Source organism: Monodon monoceros, unplaced genomic scaffold, assembly GCF_005190385.1.
Source record: "Monodon monoceros isolate NGI ecotype Baffin Bay Population unplaced genomic scaffold, NGI_Narwhal_1 Super_Scaffold_12, whole genome shotgun sequence".
NCBI lineage: Eukaryota > Metazoa > Chordata > Mammalia > Artiodactyla > Monodontidae > Monodon > Monodon monoceros.
This window is the reverse complement of record NW_021703768.1, coordinates 147473882-147498490: the sequence shown is the minus strand read 5'-3', so window position 1 is coordinate 147498490 and position 24609 is coordinate 147473882. Positions and strand designations below refer to the sequence as shown.

General features: G+C 42.3%; 1 protein-coding gene across 1 annotated transcript in view; it reads right to left on the bottom strand.

The window, feature by feature from the left end:
* Positions 1–1447: 1447 nt before the first annotated feature.
* ATP6V0E1 (ATPase H+ transporting V0 subunit e1) overlaps positions 1448–24609 on the bottom strand; it is a 37775-nt gene continuing 14613 nt past the window's right edge. Inside the window, exons 3-4 of the mRNA XM_029217909.1 lie at positions 10449–10578; positions 1448–1944 (exon numbers count right to left, since the gene is read on the bottom strand). Coding sequence (XP_029073742.1) covers positions 10485–10578 — 94 coding nt within the window. The 3' untranslated portion in view covers positions 1448–1944; positions 10449–10484. The remainder of the gene's footprint in view (positions 1945–10448; positions 10579–24609) is intronic.

Sequence of the window (24609 nt, the reverse complement as noted above, 5' to 3'; positions counted from 1 at the left end):
TCACTGCTGCAAGCATGCCACAGCCGAGGTCTGCTGTGCTGAACCCATGTAGGCTCCCTATCAGCTCATGCCGTGCTGAACTCGGGACAGGCAAAAGCAACACTCAAGGGAAGCACCACACTAGGGACGACATGAGGCTCAGCTTCAAACCCATGGTGGTCTGCTGGGAAGCAGTCCAGGGTGGGAGTTGGAACGGTTTCAGACTGACCGCCAGTGATGATGGGCAGTAGGGCCTGACTTGAAGAATCTGGGTACACAGCTGCACTCAAGTCACGCTCCCCCGACCGCGGTCAGGACTCAAAGACTGTGGCATCCTTTCATGTACCCACAGTAACCACCAGCATTGGTTTCTTAGATGACAAATAACGATTAAGGATCAAGTAAGTTGCTCCGATGAGAGACAGCTTGATCATCCACAAAGGCATAATTCTTCCCTCCCACCCGAGCCCCAGAGCTGGCTCCTGGCCAGTGGAACTCTGAGAGAGGCAGGGTACAAGGAAGAAGTGCTCTAGAGTAGAAATTAGAAAACACGGATCCTACTCTCCCATCTGCCTCTGACCAGCTATGTTTAAACTGGGAAAGTAACTCTCCCTGTCTGGGCTGAGATTCCTCATCTATAAAATGATGGGGTTAGCATGTATCACTATGGTCCCTCAACATCAAATCTTCAGTGTTTTCTGGATTCCATGAAATTAGCTAAAGAGGCCTGTTTGCTGGAAATGTAAAGTACAGAGCTGCCTCTCAGGAAAAACTTTGAGTTCAAAATGAAGGAAAAGAAAGAAATGAAAGCAGGAGAGTCATGTCAACTTGAAACTCTCTTTGGTCATAAGAATAGCAAAGCAATGAGTTCAGATAGTTTGGGAGGAATAGAAAAGTACAAACTGCAAAACAGGAAACCCATTCTTGGCTGGCTGTCAAAGAGCCATGAGCTGGTGAAAATTTAGATCCATTTTCATTTTAAATTTCTTAAAACTAATAAAGTCCCCAAGTTAGTGAATTATTGAGAGGCCTGCTACCGAAACACAGAATTATTGTTCCCGTCCCAGGCTTTTTAACCACTTGATTTTTCAGTCCTATTTCTGATAGTGAGGTGGTACAAGGAACTGCTGGTTCCTGCTTGTCCCTGTGGCTGGCACCGCCCCTCTACCTGCTTAGCATCATGACCACATTTTTATGGACAATGGTCAAACGGGGCCTTGAATTATATACCTCCCCAAATAGCATTCCAGCTCTTGAATTTACAGGGACCCAATTTCCACATCCTTGATTCCTCCAGTGGCTACAACAAGCACTCAGGTGTTTACCGGATGATTAACAACAGTACTTACCAGACTCCTCAGGTATCTCAAACTACACAGCCAGTGGACTACAAAATCATTTTTCAAAAAGGCATTATCCAGAGACAGAAAAGCTTACAGAAATGAGCTTAACAAACACCAAAACCAGATTTCCATTGAGAGCAGAAAAATAATTTATTCCAAAGGAGGGCAGAAATAAGAAACTCATCCTGAAAATATACTTTGGTATAATTCTGGTGGGACAGACTTTCCCTCTGAACATGTTCTCCTACTGACTGCCCCACTGGAGTCTTACTGTCATGTAATAGTTTTTAAACACTTCGCTGATTCTCATGTTGTGAGCAGGCAGGAGCCATCTTCAAATCCACAGTTTCCAAGGAGAGAGTAATCTTATTTCTCAAAAGAACAGCACTTTCTATCTCCAAACAGTACATAAACATTTTATAGAGGCAGCACAGTTCAGATTCAATAGGCACATCATTCATCACAGTGTAAAAAAGGTGACAGGAAAAAATACTGCATTGTAGAATAAGATATTCAAATGTGGTGGGAACGTTTAAGGCAGCTGACAGCCAAAGTGGGCGAGTCAAGGAAGGTGGCCTGGGTAAGGAGGTGATTTTGCATCTAAAGGAGTTCTCTTCGTGACCTGCAAAACAAAACCGTTCCAGTAACTGGGCCTTTCCATCAACCTCAGGAGGACAAAAGGGTAACACCAAGAAAGTCAACCAGGCCAATAATTTTAAATACACAGATGACCCCTAAATGAAAGTGGGCTCAGTTAATGTGCAAGTTCGGGCAGGTTTTGCAGGGCTGTGACAATAAGTCCAGTTACCAAGGACAATGCTAAACTGAGGATCCCAAGTCCCGGTTTGACGGTATCACAGAAAGCAGGAAGAGTGGAGCTGACTAAGACCCGTTGCACTGGGACCTGACAAGTTCCCTTGGGCTTCAAGAATCTGTATTTGCACTTCCGCTCCCACAGGCGGGCAAGCTGGTCCCTGCGTCAGATTCCTAAAGAGCAGGCTCCTTGCTACTCGAGATGGCTCACCGTTCTTGCCACCCCAAGTGTAGGTGACAAATGAGAATTTCTTCTTCTAGAAGCTTAAAGCTGCAACACCACCTTTGCAGAGCTGGCCAACATTTAAAATAGGTATCTTCACACATCAGACTGCTAACAGTGGTCACATTGTATAACGTCTTGATAAATAAAGCCATATGTGCTACTTTTGAAGTTAAAGAGAAAAAATAAAGAGAAAATGAAAGTTAAATAGTGTCTTTAAGAGGTGATTTCCACACAAGCCTCGAGTTAATGGGTAAGAAAACAAGCTGGTTGTGGCCCACCATTTGCTAGGGTGTTGAGGGAGGTGCAGGCGGAGTGAGGGGCTAGTTAAGTGGGGATGAGGCACGGCTGCAGCAGGCAGGTCTGGAAGGCTGGAGGTCACAAAGCCCACAGGGAGACCACACGGGCCCTTGCGATTTCCCAAGCCAGTGGGCACGCACCCTGGAGAATCCCCAGTGCCGGGAGATTAAATGGCGGGTTTCCCAAGGCTCCGGGGCCAAAGTGCCCAGAAGCAGACATGAGACTGCTGGTAAATCTCACTGGAGCAAGCTGGGCAGGCCAGCCGCCCTCCACGGTGGAAAGCACCGGACTGCTGGGGACCCACTAGGGCAGGACAGTGCAAACAGTCAACTGAAGATGTAATTAGTGGACCATTTTTACCACGTACTAAGGAAAATAACCGTAGCAGGCTAGGTAGGGGCAATGACCAGAGCTACCGGTTGCTTCCATGGCTTCATGAAACCTTTCCTCTAATCTCACGATCATTTTCTCTTCTCTTCCTTAGGCCAGCAGAACAGCCCTCTGCATAGACCTGAGTTCCAGGCAGATTATTAATTTACTTGAGAATATGTGAAGCAGTGAATCCAAATGTTTTGTGTGTGAAGTTCCTATGAAGAGCATACGGTCAGGGGACTTGCCTGGTGGCGCAGTGTGTTAAGAATCCGCCTGCTAATGCAAGGGACACAGGTTTGAGCCCTGGTCCAGGAAGATCCCACAAGTCACGGAGCAACTAAGCCCGTGTGCCACAACTACTTAGCCTGCACTCTAGAGCCTGCACGCCACAACTACTGAAGCCTGCTCACTCTAGGGCCCGCGTGCCGCAACTACTGAGCCCACCTGCTGCAACTGCTGAAGCCTGTGCACCTAGAGCCCACGCTCTACAACAAGACAAGCTACCGCAATGAGAAGCCTGCAAACTGCACTGAAGAGTAGCCCCTGCTAGTCGCAACTAGAGAAAGCCTGCGTGCAGCAACGAAGACCCAACGCAGCCAAAAATTTTAAAAAAAGAGCATATGGTCAGACTTCCTCACTGTTTAGGCCTTTCTGGATGAATGAACAATCACAGAAGGGGAAAACAGGTCTTCACTTTTGAAAAACCACACCGAAAGAGGGAATAATTTTCCCTCAAGCTCAGTGATACCAGTTTAAGATTAATGTGAACGAGCATTATGCTCGAAGACCTGTGGTTTGATTCTGGAGTGAATTAAAGAAGCACATATTCTAATCATCTCTCTGATATGAAATAGCCATTCTGGGGTGGAGGTGGGGAACTCAACCAAAGGGTCCATGCTCTCATTTTGTAAAATAAAGGAATCACAAAGCTACTTTCAGATAAAACTGAGAATAAAGACAACATAAAAATATTAAGGCTAGGGCCTCACTGGTGGCGCAGTGGTTGAGAGTCCGCCTGCCGATGCAGGGGACAAGGGTTCGTGCCCTGGTCCGGGAGGATCCCGCATGCCGTGGAGCGGCTGGGCCCGGGAGCCATGGCCGCTGAGCCTGCGCCTCCGGAGCCTGTGCTCCGCAACAGGAGAGGCCACGGCAGTGAGGGGCCTGCGTACCGCAAAAAAAAAAAAAAAAAAAAAAAAAAAAGATAAAAATATTAAGGCTAGAATCAAGAAATCTGTTCAGGGAAGGATGATGAGTGAATATATATATTTTTAAAACAAAAAAGAGGTCTCATTTTTATCTTTATTTTTTCGTTTCAGATAACTTTGCAAAATAATTCCTTCTTTACTCTCATGGTAAGGTATGTATTTATTGTAGGAGATTAACTACAAGAGGTATTTAAGCAACCTATAAAGGCCTGAGTGTTTCACAATTCAAGGCAAAAACAGCAGAGCTAAATACATTTAGGAGAGAAGAGATCTCTGGGAAGCCAAGTGGCCAGGAAAGGAAGTGCAAGGACTTGCAAGCTGGACACTCAGAGAAAACATCAGAAAGAATTGAGAATGGGCAAGTGGAGACAAGAAACCAGAATGTTCGCTGAATAGTGTGTTTACTAACCGGCCTTCTACATTAACGACTGCGGTAGGGTAGTGAGGCAGGAAAAGCTAAGTAAAGCTAATTAGGTCAAGAGCATGAAAATGGTATGGCTGGAACCAGTAGGTCACGGAGGAAAGTTGTGCAGAGAGCGGCGAAGGTGGTTGGAAGGCAAACTAGGCAGGCCTTGACCACCAAGTTAGAAAGTGGGACAGAATCTGCAGACTAGTCATTCTCATCTTTTGTGGCTCATGGGACCTTTGGCGACCCTGACAAGCTGTGCTGACAACACGGTACATACAGCATTCCAAGCGGCACGTACCCATTAAAATCAGGGACCTTGGGTTTAAGAAAAAGCCCTGCTGTAGCCCACGGAGAGCTACTCAAAGTTTCTGGGGCAAGCAGGATGTGTTTCAGGAAGTGCTATGTCAGGAAGATAAACAGGGTGGTGGTTTGTAGATACCTTGAGTGTAGAGGCAGGCAGGCGTGATGAGGAGCCACTGCAGTAATTCAGAGCCGCAGTGACTGGGTCAGATAGTAGGGTCCCCGACAGAGGAACAGAGTAGACAGGCAGACACAAGTGACATAAGTGGCTCAACTGGATTCAAGGAAGAGGAGAAAGAAGCGATCGAATGGGTTCTAGGTGACAGGGAAAACTGTGACAGGCTTTTTAACCATAAAACACCTTGCACTGTTTTAACTTTTCACAAGTATGGCTTAGTTCCAACCTCTCAACAGATCACAAACCCCTTCAGAGTCCACAGCCTCCTCTGAAATCCCCACTCAGTACTATGTACCTCGTGACACTCAAATATTTTTGGAATGCATAGAAAAACAGCTTCCTCAGGGCAGAGGCCTAATTACCAATAGTGTATTCCTCTCCGGTCCAGACTTTGTAATAAAATAGAATGCCTGCCCTTTTAGGACTGCGGTAAACCATATAGGCTTATCTAAACATATCACCATGATGCGGTTAACCAACTAACTTACAGAACACTGGTCTGAAGCCATTCCAAGGAGATTCCATACAAGCATCACACCCCCAAAGCTGCAGGAAAATGGGACATCGGAAAAACAGCAACCTTGATGTGATAGTTCCATAAGCATCTCAGGAATCGAGGCTCTAGAGGCAGCCAAGGTTGGCAGGGGACAGAGATGGCGTGAACATAGTTCTTTGAAGTATGGGGTAAGATTTCCAGCCAATAAACATAATGTGCTATAACTCAGCCTATCAACATATGAAAGAAAATCAGGGCAATTAAAGTGTTTAGAGTAGCAAAAGACCGGCTTGCTGTTTAACCGTGTTGTTCAGGATCAGTTCAATTTCATCTGTATAGAATTATTATTTGAAAGCTTTCATGACTGCTCCTCATTTTTCTCTGCTGAATACCATGCCTGGCTTACATCTCCTACTTTCCAAATCTGGCCTCTTAAAGAATCACATACAGAATTGAACACTTTTCCTTACCAGCTGAGGACAGGCCTAAATCTGGTTTCTGCACTCCTTTATCATCTCACAGTTGTGTAAAAGTTCGAAGTTCTAAAGGGAATTTAGCTCATTCTTTGAATTTTACCACCAAGAAAAGTGAAGTCCTGTCTTAAGAGTTCTGTTTATGGGCTTCCCTGGTGGTGCAGTGGTTAAGAATCCACCTGCTAATGCAGGGGACATGGGTTCGAGCCCTGGTCCGGGAAGATCCCACATGCCGTGGAGCAACTAAGCCCATGTGCCACAACTACTGAGCCTGCGCTCTAGAGTCCGCAAGCCACAACTACTGAAGCCCGCGTGCCTAGAGCCCGTGCTCCGCAACAAGAGAAGCCACTGCAATGAGAAGCCCGTGCACCACAATGAAGAGTAGCCCCCCACTCGCCACAACTAGAGAAAAGCCCACGCACAGCAACGAAGACCCTACACAGCCAAAAATAAATAAATAAATAATTTTTTTTTTTTTAAAAAAAGAGAGTTCTGTTTGCTCCAATGTTATGATTAGATTAGATCTCCTGATGTGATAACTCCATAGGACTAGAGGTACAATACTACCACAATCACCACCTCAAACATGGAATCAATGTGACATGATGTTCACAACTAGGGCTGCCTGGCTGTGCTCTATTTCCTGCCATTCTGCTTTTAAAGGAACAACCGTTAACATAAGGGTTTCAAGCAGTCCTAGTTTGTGCTGTGGACCAGAGTGCAAACATTAGGAATTCATCATTCAGGTTACAGACACATGGAACTGAAAAGAATGGGCAAATGACACCAGATCCACACACACAGTGTTATTCACTGTGGGCCCCATTTACTTATAGTGAGAGATGGAAATGAGGCTCAGAGAAGGTAAGTGAAAGGCAATGCTAGAATGAAGATCTCACTCTGAGAGGCCTGAGGTTCTCAGCTTTAAACCCCAATCAATACCACCACCTAACATTCACTGTAGTTAAGAGGAAGGACATAAAACAGAACTTGATGGGGAAAAAGGGGGGGGCGGGGAGATTTTATATATATATAAAAATCAGATTTTTTTTTAAAAAAAATCTATATAAAAGGGAATCAAAACCCCTTTAGGCAGGCAGAACTCTAAGGGAAAAAAACGGCTGCCTACCTATCAGGCTGGCAAAAATCCAGGCTGTGAGGAAACAGAAATTCACATACATTGTTGGTAGAAATGCAAAAATGGTACAGTCCCTATAGAAGGGCATGTAGTAATACCTGGAAAAAGTATTTATACCTTTAACACAGAGATTCTATTTTCAAGGACTCTAATCTAAAGAAAATTGGTAAAAATACAAAATGTCATACGCACAGGATGGCACTGTGGCTTTATCAATAATAACAAAAGACTGGAAATAATGCAAAAGGATATCAATGGCTATAAAAAGAATTAAGGAAGATCTCTATACACTGATAGGATATATTGTTCAGTGAAAAAGAGCAAGGTACAGAATAGCATACGTAATATGATATTTCTTCTGTAACAGCTGTGTGTGTCAGGGAAGGATGAATACACACACACACACACACACACACACACACACAATGTATTTGCTTATCTCTGCACAATGAAACACTGGAAGGATATAGACTTCTATGAATATAGCTTACTTAAAATTTTGACTCTGGAAATGTTTTACATATTCCAAAAAATGTAGCCAAAAAAAAGAAAAAATTACTATAAATTGAACACAAAATAAATCATCTTAACCTAACTGTATAACAAATCGATAACCACCAGAGGAAATAATTTAAAGTAACCACAGAAAACAGCATGTTGTTCTTTATTTGTTCTAAGAACAAATAAAGCAGCAAAGAAATCCTAAACTGCATTCAATAACCTTATAGTTAGTAGTTACATTGGGGTAATTTTGAAACTATTTTATATATATTATATGATAATCAAATTAAGTAATTAAGTTACTGTCTTTAGGAGCCAAGATTTTCAGCATATGTGAATGATATTCAAGTATAAAACTGAAGAAGTCAAATGAAAATCCTGTAATGTTAAATCTGAATTAGAAATACTGACATGAACCCGTGATTTTTTTTTTCTTTTTAAAAATCCATACTTCCTGGCTTTGTCCACTGTAAAGGCTTAGAAGCAACAACACCCCAACAGAAATGAATGCACCTAGCAATCAGATCATGGTTTATAAATACCACTTCCACTGAAAGAAAAACAGGGCCAACTGGGCTTGAGGACTGACTAGTGAACCAGGGAATCCTTTCAGTGGGAAAGTTATTAGAGGAACAGCTGATTCCAAGTCAAGAAACATACAAGAGAGGTCTGGGACACCTTGATGTTGCCAGAAAGAAAATCATCAAAGACTAATATCAAAGGGACATAGAAGCCAGTCTAGACAGGTGCCCACAGGGCCAAAGAAAGAACAACTGAACTTTATAAAAAGGATAATAAACATTTAATTGATTAAAATTGAAAAGGAAAGAAAAGAAAACCTCATTGAATACCCCAGAAGTAACTTGGGCACCAAGTTACTCACTTTGAAAACTAAAAGAGGGACTTCCCCGGTGGCACAGTAGTTAAAGAGTCCGCCTGCCAATGCAGGGGACACGGGTTCAAGCCCTGGTCTGGGAAGATCCCACATGCCGCGGAGCAACTAAGCCCGTGCGCCACAACTACTGAGCCCATGTGCCACAACTACTGAAGCTCACATGCTCTAGGGCCCATGCTCTGCAACAAGAGAAGACACCGCAATGAGAAGCCCGCACACTGCAACGAAGAGTAGCCCCTGCTCGCTGCAACTAGAGAAAGCCCACATGCAGCAACAAAGATCCAACACAGCCAAAATAAATAAAGTAAAAAAGAAAGAGGGCTTCCCTGGTGGCGCAGTGGTTGAGAGTCTGCCTGCTGATGCAGGGGACACAGGTTCGTGCCCCGGTCCAGGAAGATCCCACATGCCGCGGAGCAGCTGGGCCCGTGAGCCATGGCCGCTGAGCCTGCGCGTCCGGAGCCTGTGCTCCGCAACGGGAGAGGCCACAACAGTGAGAGGGCCGCGTACCACAAAAAAAAAAGAAAGAAAAGAAAATTAAAAGAAAAAAACTAAGTGTGTATCCCATCTTTCTTATATGATCTACATTTCAAGGTTAGTAAATAACTCTAGTTGATAAGGAAAAGTTCATTTTTTAAAAAATATTTATTTATTTATTTATGGCTGTGTTGAGTCTTCGTTGCTACGTGCAAGCTTTCTCTAGTTGTGGCGAGCAGGGGCTTCTCTTCATTGTGGTGTGCGGGTTTCTCACTGTGATGGCTTCTCTTGTTGCAGAGCACGGGCTCTAGGCACGTGGGCTTCTGTAGTTGCGGCACACGGGCTCAGTAGTTGTGGCACGCAGGCTCTAGAGCACAGGTTCAGTAGTTGTGGTGCAAGGGCTTAGCTGCTCTGTGCCATGTGGGATCTTCCCGGACCAGGGATGGAACCCATGTCCCTTGCATTGGCAGGAGGATTCTTAACCACTGCACCACCAGGGAAGTCCAGGAAAAGTTCATTTTTTTATAGAAATATTTCACCTAATCAAATATGGAAGTAATAACAAAAACTAGAAAATCACCATTTTTGCAATTTCTACTGCAATGCTTCATTCAGGCTAAGATCATCAATGGATACAATCACTGGATAAAGGCTGACAGAGACCTTTACACCTGGAGGGACCAGAACCCACTGATCACCTTGGCATCTCTAACGACCAGACAGCCAGACATCACGTCTCTCCTGATATAAGGCAATATGAAGTTCACAGAACCACTTAAGTACCCTTGCCAAAAAAGCTGAACCTGAATCTAGTCAAACATTTAGCGCTAACCTCCAGTTAACATAATAATGGAGACTGAAGAACAAATGAAATGACAGGCTTTCTGACTCTTGGCCAGTGAATAAATCATTCCACTACACCACTCCTTACTTCCCTGATCCTCAGAAGCAAATGAAACTTGCAATTTTGAGGCCAATTTTCAAAAAGCGTCTGTCTCTCTCTGTCCAAAGCATTCACAGATGCCCTTCATCTAAAATCTGTCAGCCACTTAAAGTTGCTAAATCTCAAAATACCAAGTACACATAGTCACATTCCTGATCTGTGTCCGAAAGACCACATGCAAACATAATTTATTTAACTGGCTGGGTAAGAATACAATTTAAAAGAATCTTATGGATAAATCCTTTGCTAAAAGTGAATGGCCTAAGTTCCAAATCTATTTCTGCAATTCAGATTGTGTTTGCTTTCAGCAGTCTGCCCTTGCCAAGTGTTAAAATGAGGAAAAGTCCAGGCAAACTCTAGCTGACCGATTGACAACATTGATGTGAAAGGTCAAGGGCATAGTCACCTCAATGACTGAGCACTGGCGAGCAGGTCTTCTTACTCAAGGCCAATGATGCTTGAGGTACCAGATGGTTTCATTTTTCAACTGCGGTCCAAAGAGAGGGTTGAGTTGGGCCAGAATTGCAATCAGCCAACTAAAAAAATAATGGGGGAGGAAGGACAACAGAAAGTGGTGAAATCATGTTGGAACGGGACCATTTTAAATTAGGATGAGAAAAGTGCTTTAGTAGAATTTAAATCTATTGTTCAGACCAAACCTTCAACACACTTAAAGTTCATAAAGCACACTGTGCTAATGGAAGCATGTCTTGTAAGAAAAAGCCTTCACAGAACACACCCTCCCTTCATCTGATACATTATTGACAAAGCAGTGAGGCTTCATCATAGTATGTCTCTGTCTTTTCTCTCATTTTCTTAATTCCCTTTCCAAGTAGTCAAGATTTCCTGAATTCATATGATATCATCACCTCAGAGTGTTTTTGCGTAATCTCAGTTTATCATCATCATCACAACTTCTGGGCTCAGGAAAAATCAGTTTACTTTACTTTATCCATTCTCCAAATGCTAAGACCCACAACCAAAATGACACATTCAGTTTTACCGGTATAGCCAAGGTTAAATTTCAGCCCACTGTCTCCCAATTAGACTATATCACTTGAGCACCCCTTCTCTCATCACCATCACCACTAAAACGTGTTACATATCTTTTGGGCAGTAGTGGAGCTGAACCAAATGGGCATCTAACTCCCCCTGCTTACTTCAGATCTAAGTAACAAGGTATTCCTCTGTATCACAGACCGATTATGGAGGAAGTATGATGGTGTTACATATGTACCTCAGGGTCGGAAGTGCAAAACAGTACATAGCCAAAACTGTCTTTAAAGTTTTCTTCTACTGCTCACAAAGTTCTGAATAAATGGTTTTGTATCTGATATGGGAATTCATATACTCAGTGAAGTTTGAGAATCACTGAACTAAGACCAAAGCAAAGAACAAAAAGAAAGACAGTAAAAGATTTGCAAATCATATATCTGATAAGGGGCTAATGTCCAACGTATATAAAGAACTCGTACGGCTCAACAGAAAGACAGCAAATAAACAGCTGGCTATTCAAACCATTCCATGTTTTACTTTATTAAACCAATATTTAATGAGCACCTGCCAGGCTCCAGGCCCCAGCAATACAAAGGAGAAAATGAAATGCTACTGCCCTCACAAAGCTTACGGAATGTAACGTCAGGAAGGAAATAAAGTGAGGCGAAGGAATAGAGAATGATGGAGGTAGTACTCCTTTGATGGGGTGGTCAGGAAGGCCTTTCGAAGAAGTTACCGCTTCAAGCGAGCACAGAATGAAGCAGAACACACAGTGCCTTTAATTCCTATTCAAAATACATGAGTTTTTATTTAAATTAGAAATTAGAATTGCTCTCATCTGGGGGGAGGGGGTCTGGTAAACAGGCCCAGACTCCATCCACTACTGATCTTGGAGGATGGATTTTAGCATCGTAATCTGATACCGCTGTCCTCTCTGCATGGGATACAGAGAACTGCTTTCTAAGGGAAAGGAGCTACCCTGCCTCAGCTATCCTGTAGTCTCCTTCTACAATTTTAGGACTTTAAATTCCCCTAGAGGAGGGGAACTAGCCAAACGCAACCATTATCTGGCTGGATCTCTTTTCTTCCATTTGCTGTAATATTTAGAACTCTTCCAATAAAAGGATCAAAAAGCTGATTCTGATCACCAGTGATCAGACTGCTGGAGAATCTAGCAGCGACAGCAGCTTCACCTACAGAAACAGTGTACCCGCCCCTCCCCACCCCAGCCCAACAGAAGGTGGTTCTGTGACAGGAAACGTGACACCTGAGGACATCCAGCCAAGACAGCTACCTCAAGCTGACTCACTTTATAAACAAAAAATTCAGATGAGACTCTCTGATCTGTCCTTAGAACTACAATATTTGACGCAAACAAAATACCCATACTTGTAGTTGAGGTTTAACATCTACCTGAAAAAAAGAAAGAGGAGGGGAGCACAGGCAGACACACTGAAGAGCTCGACTGCAGTGAACAGTAACGGTGCAGAGCTGAGAGTCACGGAAAATTCCGCAGGCCCAGGACTTTCCCGATCCCAGCAGGCAATGGAAGCAGACGGTACAAACAGTCGTCCGTCCTTTCAGGACAGACTGAAATACTGGCCAGTGCTTACAAATGCTAAATAAAAAATATGTTAGAGCCTCGCCTCTGTCTCCTCTCGTTACCAAAAATGTTTAATACTGAATAAAAACACCATCTCCCAGTACTTTGTACGATGTGGGATAGCGATGCTTCTGAATTCTGACTTCACATTACAATCACCCAGGGAGCTTTAAAAAAAAAAAAAAATGATGGTAGACTTCACAAATGATCTTTCTTTTAATTCTCCCACAACATGGTTAAGGAAATTGAGGCAGAGAGAGGTGAAATGATTCGCCTGTGGTCACAACACTAATTAGGTGGTAGCAGCTCCTGAACCCAAAATCAGGTCAGACTAATGTTCTTACAAAAGTTACCTTCTGTACAAAAGTTACCTTCTGAAATATTTTAACTGACAACAGTTCAGAAAGCATCAATCAGTTTAGCTAAATCTAAACTGTCTGGGAGTTAAGGAAACAAAGAATCCATCTGCTAACTACAGATGAAGTCCATCATGAGCCTTTGGTACCTGAGGTAAAGAAGAAATATCCAGAAGCAAGAACGAAGTCCACTCTGCTTGCTCAGATCAGTATTCGGAAACTTTTTTGAATTTAATTTTACGTACTATTTTTAATGTTTCAAATCAAGTGAAACATCTTACTTAAAACAACAACAACAAACCGAAGTTCAAGAAAATTCCTTGGGAAACAGCCCAGGTCAGTTCATTTGAAATGTCCTGGAGGAAATTCCCCCCTCTAACCAGATGAGCTCTTCGTCTGCCCTTCTGATTACTGCCTGACTTCAGATTTTTCTTTAAAGCTGATAAACAGTGGGGAGAACTGGAAGGAGGAAAAAAAAAAAAAATCCACTCTGAATTGATGGAAGTGGGTGGAGAAAGAGATCATATTCCAATGAATCTACTATTTCACGTGTCCAAGAAAACAGAACTAAATGTACTCTTCATATTTGCCCAAACTGTTCCACATGTCTCCACAACCTGAAGTCCAGCCTAATAACTAACCTGAGCTTATTCAAACTACCGAGGCAGCTATGGCACGGTAACATCTTCCAGAGAACTGAAGAGCTGGAATGCACCAGAGGTCAAGTTCACGGTCCTCATTTTAACAGCAAAGAAACTATGTCCTAGGGAGCTTAAAACTCCCACAGCGAATCAGGGATAGAGCTGGAAAGGGAACCCAGGACTTCTGAGTCCCTGATACCAGGCTGCTTCCATGGGGTATTAAGGATGAAACAGATCAGGCAGCCTAGGAGTTCCCCTTTTATTCCACAATCATTTACCAATGCCATGCTCCATCGTCAGGCCCTAAGGATGCTCAGAGGAATCAGCTGAGGGGCCAACCCCCCCACCCTGCCCCCAGGGGCTCATGAGCTTGTGAGAGACAAACCAAGGGTGGGGGCAGAGTATGCTCTGGAAGAGAGAGGCAGAGGGTACTTCATCTACAAACACTCCTGGCCACTTATCTTGAGCTCAGCTCTTGGTTATTAGAATTCTTCAAGCATAAAATACGTCCTCCCCACAGAAAAGGCTATATACCGAGCTCTCTCAAATCCTGCTTTGTTCTTTTGTTCCACATTCAGATATGAGAACAGGGAACAGAGGCATGGTTACTTCCCAGTGATGCACAGGTCAAGCGGATAACTGCTCAGCTTCCCTGCTGGAATAGGGAAGTCCGGCTAGAACTTCTCTTCTGATCTGCTGTCCCTCCAGCGAGGGCCATGATAGGCGTAACCTCTATCACCTCCTTAAGAAACAGCAGAGAAGTGACTTGCCCTGTCTCTACCGAGGTGACCTCTGTCAAATATCCTTATCCCAATCCAATGACGCAAATTCTTTCAAGGGCAGCAGTGTTACTATATGCTATTAGAAAATACGGGATTCAGTATTAGACAGGGCTGGATGTTAATTTTAACTACATCAAATATTAGTGGAGTGACTCCAAGCAAGTGAGCTTACAACCCCGAGCCTCAGTTTTCCCTTTTGTAAAATGAAGATAATAATCCCTGCCTCAAGATACTAAGAATTAAAGGAGGGACCTCCCTGGTGGTCCAGCGGTTAAGACTCCGCACTCCCAATGCAGGGGGCCCGGGTTCGATCCCTGGTCAGGGAACTAGATCCCGCATGCTGCAACTAAGATCCCATATGCGGCAACGAAGATCCCACGTGCCACAACTACGAGCTGGCACAGCCAAATAAATAAGTAAATAAAAAAAAAAACAAAAGGGCTTCCCTGGTGGCACAGTGGTTAAGAATCCGCCTGCCAATGCAGGGGACACGGGTTCGAGCCCTGGTCCAGTTAGATCCCACATGCCGCGGAGCAACTAAGCCTGTGCACCACAACTACTGAGCCTGTGTGCCACAACTACTGAAGCCTGTGCACCTAGAGCCCATGCTCTGCAACAGGAGAAGCCACCACAATGAGAAGCCCATGCACCGCAACAAAGAGTAGCCCCGCTCGCCACAACGAGAGAAAGCCCAGGCACAGCAACAAAGACCCAACGCAGCCAAAAATAAATAAATAAATTTATATTAAAAAAAAAGAATTAAAGGAATAATATATGAAAGTGCTCCGTGTAGTAGCTGACAAACAGGTGTTCAATAAATACTACTTATTCCTTCTCTTTCTCTGTGATACAGCTAAAAATGCATTCAAGCCACAGAATGAAATACAACCTATTTTACTTTACAAAGGAGTTTCTCATGCTGCACTGAGTCATGCTCATCTCCACCTCCTCTCCCGCCCCCAGCTGCTCTGCAGTAGGCAGAATTCTAAGATGTTGCTCAAAATTCCCATCCCCTTGCGTACACACCCTGTATAAACAGGGGATGGTGGATATGTAGGGACAGTCACTGCAGTGATTAGATTATAAGATACGGCTGGCTTGACAGAGAAAGACAAATACTGTATATCACTTACATGTGGAATTTTAAAAATAAAACAAACTAGTGAACATAACAAAGCAGAAACAGACTCACAGATATAGAGAACAAACTAGTGGTTACCAACGGGGAGAGGAAGGGAGGAGGGGCAATATAAAGGTAGGGAATTAAGAGATACAAACTATTATGTATAAAATTAGCTACAAGGATGTACTGTACAACACAGGGAATACAGCCAATATTTTATAATAACTATAAATGGAATATAACCTTTAAACATTGTGAATCACCATGTTGTACACCTGAAACTTACATAATATTATTCATTAACTATACCTCAAAAAAAAAAAGATACAGCTGGCTTTAAGGGAAATTTCCATCAACAGATGTATGGATAAAGAAGATGTGTGCATGCGCATGCGCGCGCGCGCGCACACACACACACACACGCACACACACACACACACACACACACACACTCTGGAATACTACCCTGCCATAAAAAGGAATGAAAATACCATTTGTAGCAATATGGATGGGCCTAGAGATTACTATACGAAGTAAGTCAGACGGAGAAAGACAAATATCATAGGATATCACTCATATGTGGAATCTAAAAAAAATGATACAAAGGAACTTATTTATAAAACAGAAACAGACTCACAGACATAGAAAACAAACTTATGGTTACCATAGGGAGAAGGGGAGTGATAAATTAGGAGCTTGAGATTAACAGATACACACTACTATATACAAAATAGATAACCAGCAAGGACCTACTGTACAGTACAGGGAACTATATTCAATATCCTGTAATAACCAATCATGGAAAAAAATCTGAAAAAGAATATATATGTGTGTGTATATATATATGTATATGTATAACTGAATCTCTTTGCTGTACACCTGAAACACTGTAAAGCGACTATACTTCAATTTAAAAAAAAAAAGAAAGAGAATTTACCCCGAGTGAGCATGACCTAATCAGGTGAGCTCCTAAAAGGGACAGGGCTCTTTCTGATGAAGGCCATTTGGAGTGCGTGTATCACTTATTAATTCATTGCCAACCATCTTGCAACGCACCCTTTAACATGTGCTCTGTAATAAAAAACTGAATCCCTTTTTCTCCTTTAAAGTGAGCACGATGTTAAGCTTTCTCAGTAGAGGTAGCTGGAGGGACACAGCATGGGCTAGAAGCTGGGGGAGTGGGTATGAGGACATTTGGTGGAATCTGCACAGGCTCTGGCCCAGAACACGGTTGCTCTTTGATCTAGAGACTTGGCCTGGAAAAAACCTTTCTGCAGCCCTCTCGATATGAAAACCAGAACCCCTACCTGGCCTACATGCTTTGAAGTCCTCCTGATCACACTGGCACAAGAATTCCCACTACCCAGCCACTGATCTCTCCAGCCTGCTCTGCTACCTGCACTTAGAGCGTGGCCAACTGCTTGCCCAGCAACTCCAGACCAACTCCAGACCAACTCCAGCCTGGCCAAACTAATGAACTTCTCTGCTATCTGGTGGGCTGAACTACACCTTCTCCAACAAGGTCTGAATTCTTTCCAAGTTTGTCCTTGCTTGGGTACTCTCCCTGAGCCCTAGGGTACCATATGGAGTTTCCTTCTATCTTATAGTTACTCTTCTGCCATAGTGAATAATTATGTTAAACTTCCTGTGTTTAACCTATTGTGTGGTTGCTACCTCCTTATTGGACCCAGACTGCTACAGGATGAGGAGGATTTGACACAAAGGAAGATTCTCTCTTGCTAGCTTTGAAGATGGAGGAGCTACATGGCAAGGAATGTGAGTGTCATTTAGGAGCTGAGAGCAGCCCCCAACTAATACCCAAGCCAAGGAAATGGGACCTCAGTCCTACAACCACAAGGAACTTAATTCTGCCATAGCCATGGGAGTTTGGAAGAGGACCCCAAGCTCCAGATGAGAAGGCATAAACTTACTTTCCATTAACCTGATGCCAACTGTATCTCTTCTATGGCCCTTGCACTACTACAATACAAAAATAGGAATATGCCCTATTTTTGCCAGCTCTAAAGTTGAATCATCTTTTCCTTTCTTTTCTCCATACTTTCTATACTAGGCCTTCCAGTTCAAATTCTCTTATCTGCCAAATTATAAATGAAAAGATTATATGGTCAGAGTAAGAAAAATAAACTTTTAATATAGTAGATAATAGATATAGTAGATAATAGATAATATAGTAGATAATAATATCTACAGGTACCTAGATTTCCTTTCCACTATCAACAGTCAAGACATCCAAATATTTTACATGAATCCATGAGAGAAATGTAAGCAAGTCTCAGAGCAAAAAACTAAGTGAAGGCAAGTACCCAGAGAGGAAAATAAAGTGACTACAGGTTGTGTTCCATACTTTGAGAGCATAACTAAACCAGATTAACTTCAGCTTTTATTTTCAGACATCGAAGGGCATGAAAAACGGCAGACAAAGCCCAGCGCCCACTGAAGGTAGAAAGTCTAATGAAAGTTTCACCCACACACCGCAAAAAAGCTAAGACCCCAAAGGGTTCTGTCTCAAGATAAGGAAAAATCAAACGACCCCCTTAAGTGGAATGCTAGGAAAATCAACTGTCTCAAATACAAACACCAAGGAGGAAGGAGAAAAACACTGCCATTGAGAACTGGTCTTCATGAAGGTTTGCCAACTACATGGTTTTAAAAAAGAACATACCAAGAATTTTACTTAATTTAATGCCACACTCATGATGGCCTTAGGCACCTGGCAGAAGCAATGTAAATACTTTCTGGAAGAGCCCACCCTCATACCAGGCCCCCAAGAAGTCATACATATAAAACTATAGGGAAAACAGAGAATTCCCTGGTGGTCCAGTGGTTAGGACTCTGCACTTTCATTGCCGAGGGCCCAGGCTCAATCCCTGGTAAGGGAACTAAGATCCTGCAAGCCGTGTGGCACAGTCAAAAGAAAAAACCTAAGAACACACTACAGGGAAAATGGACAGATGGCAGTCAAATATAACTAAATGCATATGGAAACAAGACACCATGAGTGAGAGACAGAAAAGAGCAGACACAAACCTGAAGAGACTTCAGATAATGGAATGATCAGATATGCACTAAAAATAAACTGTCTACTATGTTTTAAGAAATAAGATACACTTAAAACACATGCAGGGAGAAAGAAAGAAGGAGGAAAGGGAGGGAGGGGGGAAGGAGGGGATAGGGAGGGAGAGGGGGAAGGAGGGGATAGGGAGGGAGGGAAAACAAAACTATAAAAGCAGCAAAAAGAACTTCTATAGAAATGAAAAATATAATACCTGAAAATAAAAAAAGTCAACAGGTAAAGTTCTGGTTCTGGTAGTAGCAGAGTGGCTTATATCAGACTCATTCTATAGATATTAATTATAAACTCTGAACAAAATATGAAAAACAACTAACTGATGGTACTAAAGAGTGCCCAAAGCAGGTAGAGACTAGAAGGGATTCAATCCTTGAAAGAAGGAAGGAAGTTTTATACAGCATTTCCCCTGAGGACACTGTCCAGTCCGTGTGAAGCTCTAGCAAAACCCTGCAGTCTTACTGGCTTGAGGTATCAACAGATGAAGTTCAGAGCTGCCAGCAGTTAGAAATTAAGAGGGGAAACCACAAAAAGAGATGTGTCACAAAGGGGAGCCCCAAAACCTGTGTATAAATTCCCCTTAACTCCTTGGCTCATCCTTGGACCATGAATGCAAATGCCAAGGACTGGTGGAAGACACCCAGAAGGCCGAAAAAACAGAGCATTTCCACTGCTGCGTACAGCAGCGAAAGAGAACTTGGAGTCTGAAGTTAGAGGGGCTTGGTAAACACCTCAGGCTTTCCACTGAAACCTCAGAAGGGCCACATCTTAATGGAGAACTCACTCTAAGGGCAAAAACTGAAATAGATCTGCCCAACAAAGTGTAAAACCAACCCTCCACAGGTTTAAGGTGATCAATTAATAATTTAACCGTTTGTTAGAAAAAATTTAACGTTTTTCAGAGGAACAAAGGAGAATCCAGAATGTCTATCATCTACAATATCTAGCATTTAGTAAAAAACACACATGCAAAAACCCCAAGAAATGTAATCAACAATCAAGGACAAAGGAATCAACAGAAGCTGAGTCCAAAATGACACAGATGATCAGTTAAAAGGTAATGTCTCTAAAGTAGGTGTGGCCTGCAAATGGCTATGTACTAGAGGGCAAGGAGCTGGAGTTCTATCTGAGGAAAATCAAGGCCCAGAAAAGCAAAGAAATCCTCCTCCTTCTTATGTTAGCTCATGTAATAAAGGTGTTTATTGATCTAAAACAAACTCAAAACAAAACAGCGTTATAAGTATGGTTAAGGACTTAAAAGAAAAATTGGCTATAAAGAATGAACAGATTGGGAATCTCAGAAAATAAGTTAAAACTTTAAAAAAGAACCAAATGGAAATTCTAGAACTAAAAAGTATAATATATGAACTGAAAAATATTTGGATGGATTTACCAGAGGATTGAAGATGACAGAAATAGTGAACCTGATGAGAAAAACAGAACCTATCCAATCTGAAGAAACAGGGAAAAAATATTGGAAAAAAAAATCAAACAGTCTCTAACATAGGTGGAACTGTAGTCTCAGAAGGAGAATGAATAGAGCAAAAAGAAAAAAAAGTAGACTATAGGCTGAAATTTTCTCAAATTTGGTGGAAAACATTAACTTAAAGATCCAATAGCTCAGCAAACCCAATCAGAATAAATTCAAAGAAAACCACACCTATGCACATCACAGTGAAACTACGCTGAAAAGCAAAGATAAAGCGAAAATCTTGATAACATCCAGAGGACAAAGAATGCATAAAGAACAATTATTCAAATTACAGCCAGTCCTCAACAGAAACAATGGAGACCAGAAGATAATGGAAGAGCACCTTTAAAGTTGTCTGAAAGAAAGAAAAAAAAATCTTGTCAGCCCAGAAAAAAATCCTTCAAAAATGAAAGTGAAATAAAGACATTTTCAGATAAACAAAACTGAGGGAATTTGTAGTCAGACCTATCCTGTAACAAATATTAAAGGACGTTCTTCAGGCTGGAAATCCAATCTACAAAAGGAAATGACAAACTTAAAAAATGATAAATATGTAGGCAAATACAAAAGACTTTTTTCTCTTAATTTCTTTATAAGACATATGATTCTTTAAAAATTGTAACACTGTAGTAAGGGTTTTACAACATATAAAGATGTAAAAGATATGATAATAGCACAAGGATGGGGAGTAAATGGAATCACATTGTTGCAAGATTGTTACATTTTACCTGAAATGGTTCAATATTAACTCTAAATAGATTGTGAAAAGTTAAGAATGCATGTTGTAATCTCTAGAGCAACATTAAAAAAGAAAAATACAAAAAATAAAGGAAAAAAAAGAAAAATACAAAAGTATAGCTAAATGCCATTGGAGGAATTAAAACAGAATACTCAAAATATTCAATTAACCTAAAGAAAGGCATAAAAGGACGGAGGAACAAAAAAAGAGTTGAGACAAACAGAAAACAATTAACAAAATAGTGAACCCAAACCTAGCTATATCAATAGTTACATTAATCGTATAAGGAATATCCATTTGGCAAAAGGCAAAGACCGTCAGAATGGATAAAAAAGTAAAAACAAGCCACCTACTGTCTTCGAAAAGGCACATTCTAAATATAAAGACACAGATACAATGAGCATAGGAAAGGTGGTATGGTTATTGATCAAAGTAAAAACTGAGTTAAGGAGTATTACCAAGGATAAAGATTGATATCTTATTAATATAATGACAGAAATGTCAATTCATCAAGAAGACATGACAATCATATATATGCATGCTCCTAATAACAGAGCTTCAAAACATATGAAGCAAAAAAAGGATCTTTCTTTTAAGAAGAGAAATAGAAAAATCCACAATCATAGCTGGTGATTTTAACACCCTCTCTCAGTAATTAATAAAAGCAGACCAAGACAAATCAGTAAGGACAAAGAAGATTCGAACTACCTTGACCTGATGTTTACAGAACACTCTACCCAACAACTGGAGGATATACATTCTTTTCAAGTGCACATGGAATAGTTATCAAGATAAGACCATATGCTAAGCCATAAAATACATCCCAATTTCAAAAGACTGAAATCTTACATAATATACCTTCTGATAAGATATCTAGAAAGGTGCCAAATATGTGGAAATTAAACACCACAATTCTGAAAATGAAAATACAGCATCATCAAAATTTGTAGGGTCTAGGTAAAGTGATGCTTAAAGGGAATTTTATGGTATTAAACACTTACATTTAAAAAGAAGGAGGGATGGACTTCCCTGGTGGCGCAGTGGTTAAGAATCTGCCTGCCAATGCAGGGGACATGGGTTCAATCCCTGGTCTGGGAAGATCCCACATGACGTGGAGCAACTAAGCCCGTGCGCCACAACTACTGAGCATGCACTCTAGAGCCCGCGAGCCACAACTGCTGGGCCCACACGCCACAATTACTGAAGACTGCATGCTCTAGGGCCCATGTGCCGCAACTACTGAGCCCACGTGCTGCAACTACTGAAGCCCGTGTGCCTAGAGCTTGTGCTCCGCAACAAGAGAAGCTACCGCACCGCAATGAAGAGTAGCCCCCGCTTGCCACAACTAGAGAGAAAAGCCCACACACAGCAACGAAGACCCAATGCAGCCAAAAAATTAAATTAATTAAATTTAAAACAAATAAAAATAAAACAAAAATAAAATAAAAATAATAAAAAGAAGGAGGGACTTCCTTAGTGGCACAGTGGTTAAGACTCTGTGCTCCCAATGTAGGGTGCCCGGGTTCGATCCCTGGCCAGGGAACTAGATCCCACATGCATGCCACAACTAAGAGTTCACATGCCACAACTAAGGAGCCCACAAGCTGCAACTAAGGAGCCCGCCTGCCACAACTAAGACCAGGCACAACCAAATAAATGAATTTAAAAAAAAAAGGGAAGTTTAAATCAATGCTCTTAGTTTCCACTTTAACAGCCTACCTAGAAAAAAAGAGCAAATTAAACCCAAAGTAAGGAGAAGGAAACAAAGAAAAGAGAACTGAAATAAATGAAGAGATATGCCATGTTCATTATCAGAAGACTCAATATTGTTTGCTCTCTCCAAACTTATCTACAGATTCAACACAACCCCAATTAAAATTTCAACAGGTTTTTTTGTTGTTGTTGAAACTGACAAGTTGATTCTAAAATGTATATGGCTATTTTAGAATAGCCAAAATAAACTTGAAGAACAAACAGAGGACTTACATTTCCTGATTTCAATATAAAGCTATAGTAATCAAAAGAGCGTGGTATTATCATAAGGCTGGACAAACAGATCAATGAACAGAATAGACAGTCTGTAAATAGACTCACACATATATGGTCAAACCATTTTGAACAAAGATGCCAAAGCAATTTAATGGAGAAGGGCAAGTCTTTTCAACAAATGGCGCAGTGACCACTAGATATCTGTATTGGGAAAACAAAACAAAACAACAGCAACAAAAACAAAGCTTGACCCCACCATTTTAGTGCCAGTGGCCCTTGGAAGCAGTCTTGCCTAACTGCCAAACCCTCTCCAAGGTCAGGCTATAGCGGAAAGCCTTTAGGTCCAAGTCCTTGCTTAATAAGGTAAATGATAAGAAGTTGTTCAACAGGTCTCATATCTTTGTTTACCTCAATTTTTGCCGGAAAAAAATTTTCCAGACCTCCCAGGACCATCTAATATGACCCAAATCCCATTCCCAGCCTGCTCTGCTCTTCTCAACACTCGATCCAACTTCGCTCCCTTTTGTTTCTCCCAAACCCTTGCACTGTGTTCTCTGTAACTTGGTCAGTGATCTGCCACTCATACCTTCTATTCTCGCACTTCCCCAACTCCAGCATCACTGAAGCCGGGCTCCCCCTCTGAGGCTCTCTCAAGCTGAGAAGGCTGCTTATTCTTACGACAGCTCAGGCTTTGGCAATGGCATCAGTAACTTCTTTGCTCCCTCTGCTGCCTGCAGACAATTCTCTCCCACTCTCATGAAGAACTGCCTTCTGCTTGGGTATGTGTGCCTACTGACTTTACTACCCTCTCATTTGTCCCAGTCACTCCCCCTTATTTGACAAAGGAGACTTGAGTTTGCCCTTTGCTGGCTCTTCCTCATCTCTACAACACCTAAATGTTGGCATTCCTCAGGTTTGGCCCTAACCTCTCTTCTCTTCTCTCGCCATCCTTCCCTTTGGTCAGGTTTCTCCACCTTAGCACTACTGACATCTGGGGCTGCATAATTCTGCACTGGGGGGAGGAGGGCTGCACTGTGCAGCGTAGGATGTTCAGCAGCATCCCTGGCCTCTACCTACTGGATGCCAGCCTCATAGAAAACCACTGTCTTAGGCAATTACATGCACTCGTATGGCCTCCAATCTCTCTTCTTATATCCAGTTTACTATTTGATATCTCTTAGAAGGCTCACAGGCATCTCAATCTTCGCACGAACTCAACTGAAGTTTTGTTTTGAAATTTGTCCTGTCCCAAGTCTTCACCATCTTGGTAAATGGCCCAATCCAGAAACCAAGGACCCACCGCTGATTCCTCCCACCTCCTCCACCTGCAGGACCAATAAATTCTACTCCCAAATTAGTTCTCAAATCTGTGCACCCCCTTTATCTTCACTATCACCACCTCAGACCAAACCACAAAGATTCCTCACCTGAATGAATGCCGTAACCTCCTAACTTGTGGCCCTGCTTCCACTCTGGCCTCCAAGCAGTCTGCTCTCCACAGAGCAGCCAAAGTGGTCATCTGACCAAATCACTCCGTTATTTAAAATCTGAAAAGATTTCCTATCCACTTAAAATAAAACCTAAACCCCAAGCCCATAAAATCCTACATGACCTGGCCCTCACCTAAATCCCAAACCTACCACTCCTCGCCTCACTATTAAACCCCATCACACTACCCTCCCAGAACATTCCAAGCTCCTTACCTCTCAGTGCCTCCGTGTTTGCAGAAGACCGGGCCCTCCAGCTGCCCCCATGGCTGACTCCTCCTCCAACAGGCTT